This window comes from Equus caballus, chromosome 19 (assembly GCF_041296265.1).
Source record: "Equus caballus isolate H_3958 breed thoroughbred chromosome 19, TB-T2T, whole genome shotgun sequence".
Classification (NCBI taxonomy): Eukaryota; Metazoa; Chordata; class Mammalia; order Perissodactyla; family Equidae; genus Equus; species Equus caballus.
The window spans coordinates 32,208,700-32,218,332 of NC_091702.1; the positions used below are offsets into that span (position 1 = coordinate 32,208,700).

The 9,633-nt window shown below is 34.9% G+C and overlaps 1 protein-coding gene across 13 annotated transcripts in view; it reads left to right on the forward strand.

Moving 5' to 3' along the window:
* Positions 1–6,909, forward strand: part of KLHL24 (kelch like family member 24) — a 40,802-nt gene extending 33,893 nt beyond the window's left edge. For all 13 annotated transcript variants that reach the window (XM_005601838.4, XM_005601839.4, XM_070243342.1 and 10 more), the window contains one exon: positions 1,938–6,909. In XM_005601838.4, the coding sequence (XP_005601895.1) occupies positions 1,938–2,138 (201 nt within the window). In that variant the 3' untranslated portion in view covers positions 2,139–6,909. The remainder of the gene's footprint in view (positions 1–1,937) is intronic.
* The last annotated feature ends 2,724 nt before the right edge of the window (positions 6,910–9,633 follow it).

Below are 9,633 nucleotides of genomic sequence, written 5' to 3' on the forward strand. Positions count from 1 at the left end.
TACTGCCAGTACCTTTAATTGTATCTATGTATACATTATTGATAGGCAGTTTTTGAACCACCTGTAAGTATTTGCCTACCTTTTTAATGTTAATCAATGAAGAAACATAAATTAACTGTAATTTCATGGTAGACAGTTATTTGAGTCCAAGGCTGTGTTTTTAAAATGCTTCGAATATTGAACAACAAAAAGGGGCTGAAAAAATGAGCTCTTTTTTTGCAGTCCTAATGGATCCAGCCTTTTTCTGTCTGACCCTCATCAATTTCCATGCCTCTTGACTTTGCATAATTCCTAAAAGCCACAACTTGCTATTTTAAACATATTTTGCTTTTTAACTTTCATCAGGAACATCTTTTAAAAAATTCGGGAATTTTTTTTTAAGTCAATGATGAAGATTTTTTTATCCTTGTTCAGTAGACCAGGTATTTAAAATGTCATTAAAGTTTAGAATGATGAATTAAAAGAAATCTGATTCTTTTTCTTCATTGTTGGCATTTTAACATTTAAGCATTATAAATAATAATTAAAGAGAGGATTTTAAAAAATAAATTAGGATTGTGTTTCATTTCAGTTTTGAAAAATAACATTAAAACTTGATGTGTTGATAGATTGTTTTTCTAGTAAGCTGCTATTACTCTTGAGATTCTCATAGAATGAAATAAACTACTATATCTGGTACAAGTGATTTCCTTATTTGAGTGAATAACTTTTTAAGGTTGCTTGCTTCATTTAATTCTGAGCATTATTATCTGAAATGATGTTAATAACAAGATCCTATAATTATATAGTTTAAGAATCATCATCAAAATGACTGTAAGGTTCAGTAGTGCGAGCTAGCTTGTACCTGAAAACGAGGGATTTTTTTTCTGTTTTATTTAGAACTTTTAGAATTTATAGAAAGAGCTTATTATGCCTTAGATGAAAAATGTTATAGTTTGGCACATAATTGGTACAATTCATGGGTGCTATGCTGCATAAAAGTTTGTCATTCATTAATGATAATGGACCAAGTAATTCTGGGTGTTTATAAACTAATAGAGGCATTTTTAAGTACTAATTCTTTTAGACTTGAAGATACTGTCCTCTATTATATAAGTCAACCAAGTTTTAATTTCTTCTACAAGAGCAAAATTTATATATGGCAAATCTGGTCAAGTAGAAATGTTTATTTTACTCATTGGCAGAACCCATCTCACTGTTGGTTATGTGGAAACAGAATAATGATATGCAGTAACTTTCTGAATTAAAGTCAAATATAGATAGAAGAATATTTGACCTGCAGGATAACCAGATCCATCTAATAGACAATTTTAGTATAATTTCTTTCTTTGAAGAATCACTCTCATCCTTGCAAGACTATTTGTTTTATATATTATTGACAGAGAAGAGTAAAATTTAGCTAAGAATCCCATTGTGTGGAAAGTTAACTGTAAAATGTTATTTAGGGAGTTTCTGTGTCCCAGCCAAAGCCCCTAATGACAGTGCTTTGTTAATTTGGTTATAACTCTTTCTCTCATTCATTCATTCAATTTATGTGTAATCCCATATAATGAATAATGTTCCTACTCCTTGGTCATGTAATAGCCACTTTCTATAATAAAGAACCTTGCTGGAATAGAAGAAGCAAGCCAAGCTCTTCAAAGATGTTTTTGTTCAACTACCATTAAGTTAAAACCCTTCTCTCAGTCCCCCACACCCACTTCACCTCCTGCATCTTGACACCAATTACTAACATATATTCTATCTTAACTGTTACTTCACCTATGCAGAATTATCTAGCACTCACACACAGAGCAGGAGTTGGGCAAAGGGGAGCTTGTTTCATGTCTCCGTTTTTTGGCTGTGTTAAAGTGTGTCTTATTTTACTTTTCAGTTTGCTACCAAATCCCTTACCTTCAACAGTTAATTTTTTTTTTTGTATGTATTTGGTTAAACAGGAAAACTGTGGTATGTCTGTGTGTAATGGTAAAATATATATCCTGGGTGGAAGACGGGAAAATGGAGAAGCCACAGACACTATTCTCTGTTATGATCCTGCAACAAGTATCATCACAGGGGTGGCTGCAATGCCCAGGCCAGTGTCCTATCATGGCTGTGTGACTATTCATAGATACAATGAGAAATGCTTTAAGCTCTAAAGCCAGGATACCTCACCCAAGAAGCCACACCCATCCAAGATGAGAGGTTTTAAAAACTCCAGAGTGGGAACTTGACATATCTCCGTTGTGCGATATGCACAAAAAAGTAAAAATAATAATTGTGGTGCCTTTATCCCCAAAATATCAATCTTTCAAACTGTAATAAAGCCTTTCCTGTAATGGAAAAAATTTTGTTGTTGTTGTTGAAGGTAATAGTGGTTGTTGCTTGGGCTTTGAGAGTGTATCTTTGTAAGTATTTGTAAGAAACCTATGTGGAGTAGGAAATAATGTCTGCCTGCATAACTTTTAGGAATTTGTGAATGGTCTCTTCATTTATGTATGTTTATCTGCAAGACTGTATATTTTTTATTTTGTCATATATATATAGAAAATTTCCTGACTTAAGGCTTCATTTGGGTTGAATCACATAATGCTTAGAATGCTTAGAATGCATTCTAAGGGTGGCAAAATCAGTTTTAAAGATCTTTGTCACTAAAAATATATCCAAACTGATTAATTCTATTGGAGGTTTTTTTTCTGTAATTGATAAAAATGTAATGAACAATTTGAATATCATAAAATACTGAATTATTATGACTTCATTCTTAGAATTTCTATCTTATATATACTTTGGGAGGAGGTTGAGTAGAAGATACAAAAGCAAGTAAAATGAGGATTGGAATTACAGGTTAATTCCTAAGAAAGAAGTATTTAAGACCATTGGAGGGAAAATGACCCACTGTGGCTCTCAAAATCTTTATGTATCATCTCTAAATCCTCAGAGGAAGCACCTTTTCTTGAACTTGGCAGAAGAGTTGAAATCCGTTTTGCAGTATTGAGAAATACAGGGACAGATTTTCTCCCTAGTCCAGTAGAGGCTGACCTCATTAGTATGGTGTTTTGGGTGAGGACCTCTTCCCTGGTTATCCTACTTTCTTGTGAACAGCTAAGAATCCTGGGAATCTCTACTATTAAGTTGCCTTTAAAGGATAAAGCAGGGACCACCTATCTCTGTGGGTCCATTTTTCTAATTAGCAATCTGAAAAAACCAACAGGAGTGGTTGCAGTCTCCTAAGATGAATCTTTCATTCAGTACCCATTGTGTAAAGTATTGATCAACAGTCTCAAGCTTCTGTACAAGATTGCCTTTGTCTAGATTTTTCAACTCCAATTTATAAAGCTTACTAGTTTTCAGGGAGGAATGTCAAGTTTTTTTTCTAAGGCAAATGGAATGGCAGGAACTACAGGATAAGTGATTATTGTTATTCCTGGGTGGACAGATATAATTTACTACATTTGAGGGATGTTCCAGGTAGCCTGCTGTATTTCTACTTCCCAGGCAGTACTGTCGTCTCACATCATAATTACATACTCCTTGTCATAAGAGAGATGATGCAAATATGTGATTATAGCGTCACCAGATTCCTGTTAAAAACCAGAGTAGTAATCAAAAACCTAACACTGATAAACTACTCTTTTTTCTTATCTTAGAATGATACAGAGTTTTCAAATAAACCATCAGCTTTAATGCTTAGCTGGAATCTGAATTCTGAGGAAAACTCTAAAAAACTTACAAATTTTTAGGGAATTTTTATTTTTCAAATAATAATCTGAAATGATATGTACTTTTTTGTGATAATTATGAGAGGAATTCAGAAAACAATTTTTTATCATTTTAATTGAAAGACAATTGTAGGTACAATTGGAATACTTGTTTTAATTTTAGAATAAACATCTACTTCTGCATTATACCTTTTGTAGATAATGAACCTATTTAGTTCCGAAATTCATTGTGGTATGAGATAATGTTTGAGCAAAGTATTTTGTAAATGCTGAGGATTATACAAATGATACTTGTTATTTTCATGTATGTTTGTAAGATCATGCCCATCCATAAATACAGACACTTCACACAAAAAAATCTTTCTGAAGATAACTTGTATTCTAGTACTTTTGTCTATTGTAAAATTATTAACTATTTACTTGTATTTTGTTATACATTTCTTTTTAATATTCTTGTGTTTGTTGTGGTAAGTGTGAAATGAAATCCTGCAAGATAGAATTTGTTTAAACATAGACCTTATACCAACATTGTTTAATTTTTTTCTCTACATGATTTAAAACTGCATAAATTAAGTAGGCCATCAAGAACTTAGGTTGAATCCTATGAAATTAAAGTAGCAATTTTTAAAGCTACCCAACTGATATTTTAATTTCCTTTAATTACTTATCTTCCTTTACTGATTTTTGATAAATAATGGTGTTGGCCTTGATAAAATAGAAAAGAATTTCAGGGTATAAATAGTATAGCAAAATGGATTTATCAACCAAATTGGTGTTAGATTATATTCATACTGTCATCACATAGTTGAGAAGATTTTCTTTTGATAGGTGATGCTCATCTAAGCCTTTGGGTTAGTATGTCTGTATATACATGTGTATATATGTAGCTAGATAGTATGGTTATGTACACACATATATACAAACAGCAAGGATTTTATCAGTTTGTGATGATCAGAAAAAAAGCACATAAAGTAAAAATTAGTTGACCTTATTAAATTCAGTTCCAGAAGATTTTTTTATTTGGGCATTTCTAGAATACTTTTTTACATTTGAGAGTACATAATGACTGTTAATTAGTATAGGTTGGGTATAGTCAGAATCTATATGATACACACAGTTTTATAAGATCAGAAAACAAACTGGAGGTAGAGAGGAGTTTGCTGTACCCAGCTGTGATACCTCAGTGGGAAAGGGAATTCAAGGGTATGTTTTGTGGATCAACAGAAAAGTACAGTTTTGGGTTTGTTTTTTTGATGAACTTTAGTCCTTTTCATGTGTTCCTATATGTGAGTGAGCTATAAAGCGGTCTAATTTTTACAACAGAAGACCTTCCTTTTCTACTCTAATCTTCCCACTGACTTTACTACACAGGGATGAAATGGTAGCCTATTGGATTTTCAGTAACATTTTTTTTCCTAGATGACTGAAATATAGCTATTTACTCCATTTAAACCAGGTGTTAAGAAAAAATAATGTAAATACTCAGGGAGGGTATTAACTTGTCATTTTTGCGTATTTGGGATGTTTAAAGTGCCACAACTAAATAACCTTCAGTTCACGATTCTAGAGTAAATTTAATTTGGTGAAGGGGCTTCACACATGGCAGTGGTGGAACATTCATTTTTTTATATTTAGAAAGATGAAAATGTTTTATGGACTGATACATTTTCTCGTAGTGAATATGAATTGCTTATATATCTCTACTGTCATATACCCTTTTTGAAACTCAGGAAAGACAAAGGTTCAATGATACTACTTTTGTCAATATGCAAACCAGGTATGTTTTTTTCCTGTTGTCTGGATATGGCAATAGATTTTTTAAAAAGAATTGCTGTGAGAACCCATACATGAAAAGAGAGAGGTTGAGTTGTTTGTGTGCCTTTTGTCTTGAGATTTATACCTGGAAAAGACATCATCTACTCCAGACTGTATTTTCAAAGAGGAGAGATTGCTATTTATGTGGTGCCAAGTGATAAGATCATATCTCTTAAAGGCTTCCTATGGACTGCCTTTTTTAATAAACTCAAGACACTAGTTAACCTCAACATAATTTTGGCCTTATTAGAATTTGTTGTGCATTATATATTGAAAGTCAGGTTTACATCACCTCACCCCATTATTCTTTTCAGTTAAATAAATTCACCGTACCAAGGAACCAGAACGGGGCAATTGGGTTGATGTGTAAGGCAGTAGGTTTGACGAGCTAGCTATACTTACTGTCACATCTAATATTAGGCACCAGAAACCACTTGAGCCAGAAGTGTGAACTGATAATTCCAGAGACATTTTCAACATACTTCAGACATTTTTAAATGTTTTTATGAATGTTTTACATTTGTGTGATTTCCTTAGATATTAAATTTACTTAGTGCTAAAGATGATCATCATAATTTTTTTAAAACAGTAGTCATAACTTATTTTATATATTGTTCCAAAGAAACAAATTTGTTTTAATGTTTTCAAAATAACTGCATCAGAATTTGTTTATGTGCCTTAAGTTCTCTAGTGCCGTTTTCACTTTTTTCAATCTAAATAAGGCTTACCTTAGGTAAGTTTCATTTTGTTTCCTATAGAGTAAATAAACTTCCCTCTTTAAATTGTTTAATGAGCACCAACCGGGTGGTTGCTTGGCAGAATGCAAACGTTAAAGAAAGGTTGTTGGGTGTTAGGAGTTTTATTATATTTTGGGTTTTGTTTGTTTTTGATACCAAGGTGCTTTTTAAGATATTCAGAAAAACATCTATCTTACATTGACTAAACCCTTGTAAACACCATTTGCAATATCTACATCTAATGTCGACTTAGTTTTGTTCCATTCTTATGTACTATTTCCTCTTCCCCTACAGGCCTTTTCATTTATCTTTCTTGAAAAAGTTCTTACTCTTCCCTTTCCCATCACCCCTCCCTGCAGCTTCTTTATTTAAATTTTTGTTGAGAGTTTCTGGAGCTATCTAAGACAACACAGTTACAGAGTTGAGCAAAAGTATAACATACTTTACAACTTGTACAGACTTGTGGCAGCCAAATGTCATTTGCTCTCATTTAGAGGCTCCAGAGTCTTCACAGTGAAAAAAAAAACGTGCTTTGTATTTCTTTGTTCTCAATTCAGTTGTAGCACATTAATCCTTATATGTCTTGTTTAAATAGACTTTGTGCATAGTTTTAATTTTTTAAAAGTTGTATCTAATAAAATGTCTTTTAACCATTATTACTTGACTGTATGGTTGTATTAAATTTTGTTTACCAAAAAATTGTTGTTTTGTTTTATTTTAAATATATCCAAGTAGTTGTGCAAAAAAGGATGGGGGAAAAATACATATAAATACATGTGTGTATTTACTGGTATATAAAGTAACTAGAAGGATAAACAAGAAACTAACAACATTGTGTCCGAGGAAAGGAAATGGTGGCTGAGGGATAAGAAAAAGGAAACTTCACTGCGTGCTCATAATTAGATGTGATTATATATAAATATGTATATAATCAGTTTTTTAGTCTGAACCACGTGGAAGTGTTACCTATTCAAAAAAAAATTTTTTAAGTACCAGAAAGTGATCCATAACCTTGGCATTCTAGTGTTCTTTTGATTTGGTTCTCAAAAGTACCCCTACGGTAATATTGAGAGTGAAGAACTTAAGAAATTTCATTTTGGGTGTCAGAGAGAGGGCCTGTTAATTACTGGAGAGGCAATGTCTGATTTTACATTAGCAAAAGTAAAATTCTGAAAAGACAGACGTTACAGAAGCACATGCAATGTTTAGCTTTCTATGCTTTGTTTTAAAATTGTGCCATCAAAATAAAATGGAAAGTTGGAGTGCTTCTTAAATAACAAATGTTAAAGGTGTTTTCATTTGGCTTCGTTCCTCTGTAGCCACACCTGGAAAGTGCATGGGCTTCATAAAACCTAATGCCAACCAGTGGTCTGCCATAAAGCCATTTAACCTCTCCAGGCCATACTTTCCTCATTCTAGGATATACAGTCAAAATACTCACCTTACAGGCTTGTTCTAAGGACATGAGATACTGGGGATGTTTTGGAAGGGTCAACACAGTTCCTTCTCCATGCAGCTGGTTCAGAACAAAAATGCAACATGCAATAGCAGGGGAGGAGTTGAAAGAATTAAAAGTATTTGTTGGCGTGGGGCTGGCCCAGTGGTGCAGCGGTTGAGTTCACACATTCCACTTTGGGGGCCCGGGGTTCGCTGGTTTGGATCCTGGGTGCAGACATGGCACCGATTGGCAAGCCATGGTGTGGCAGGTGTCCCACACATAAAAAAAAAAGTAGAGGAAGATGGGCACAGATGTTAGCTCAGGGCCAGTCTTCCTCAGCAAAAAGAGGAGGATTGGCAGCAGATGGTAGCTCAGGGCTAATCTTCCTCAAAAAGAAAAAGTATTTGTTGGCTTATATGGAGAACCATGGACCATGGGTAAAGAATAGAAGCCTCTTGTACTTTAAATTTTGTCTTTAAAAAATCACCTGCACTCTTAATGGAATGAAGGAAAAAGTGAGCTAAACCTGCCTTCTGCTTCTCTGCTATTTATTAACTGTTAGTGGAGATTGAGAAAACAGAAAAGGCTGGTTTCCTTCTAATTACGTTGGAGTCTTTTTTGTTTTCTATATTTTATGATGTTTTGACATCTTTAGGGGACCTTGCTGGGTGGGGGGAGACTGCCCCTCCCAGGACTAGCTAATTTCTAGAGACAGTCAAACAGTTTGTCAGTGAGCCCACATTTTGTATATAAACCAAGCAACCCCTTGTCCATACCCCCAACCACCTCCTTTACACACCAAACCAATATTTCCCCTGCCTTAAATCACCCAGGGGCCAGGTACTAGATGACTAAGAACAGCCCCTATGTCCCAAAGCCTGCCAGAATTATTCAAACTAACCAATCCTAGAACAATCGCTTGTTCATTTTTGTCTTCCAATACCTTACTCATCACAGAGGTGCTTAATATTCTAGTGAACAAAAGCACCAATTCTGGTTATTATAGCTATACAAAAGGCTGTTGAAAATAGACCTTAAGACAGGATTTTTGAGCCATAGTTTGATAAACATGATAATTGAAACATACGTACAATAACCAAAGTGCTAGAGAGGAATCAAAGAGTCAAGGCTTAGAGCACTCATATCTTTTTATTTAGAGGAAATGTGATAAAGGGAGGCATCTTGCCCAAATGGAAAGAGGAAAAGATCACATTAACACACAAACTCCATTCTACTGAGATTTGGTGGGTGATACCAATGACAGTAAAGCTTTATGGGAATTCAGTGCCCGCAGGTGGGTAAACAGAGGAGGCAAAATAGTAATATTTCTCCAAGAAGCTTTCTAGCAAGGTGCAGCAGCCTGACCTCCAACTACAGGGAGCATAAGTGACCAATAAAGCCCCAGGTGTTAGCTTCAAAATCCATCTTGCATTTGCACTGAGGCCACGCCTCCCACCAGCTGCTCCCAGCCAATGACCCATGGCAGGGATACCAAGGCACACCTGTTCCTGGGAGACCAGTCTCTTCTGATGGTGGATTTTGGCTCCAAGACTCTCATGCTTTGTCCACCCTCATTAGACCACATGGCAACGGAGGATGCTTCTATCCAATCCTGCCCTATCTCCTTCACTTGCTTTTAGGACCTAATGGCTCTCCCAGCCTTCTCTGGCTCTCTCCCTCCATGTTGTCCCTCACAGGGCATTACTTTGCACATTTTTATTAAAATCCTTACGTTTGATCTCATCTTGCCATCTGCTTCTCAGAGGACACAGGACTAGCACACATGGCAACATAAAGAAAAAGCCCTTGGGAATCACTGCCCTAATGATAAAGTTAACACTGTGGAGCCTTCCACTAAACCTGCTTTTCTGAAAAGTCCTACTTACTACCCTTACACTAGTCTTGGTAGCAACATAATGTGAAAATAGGTTTTGAACTCAAC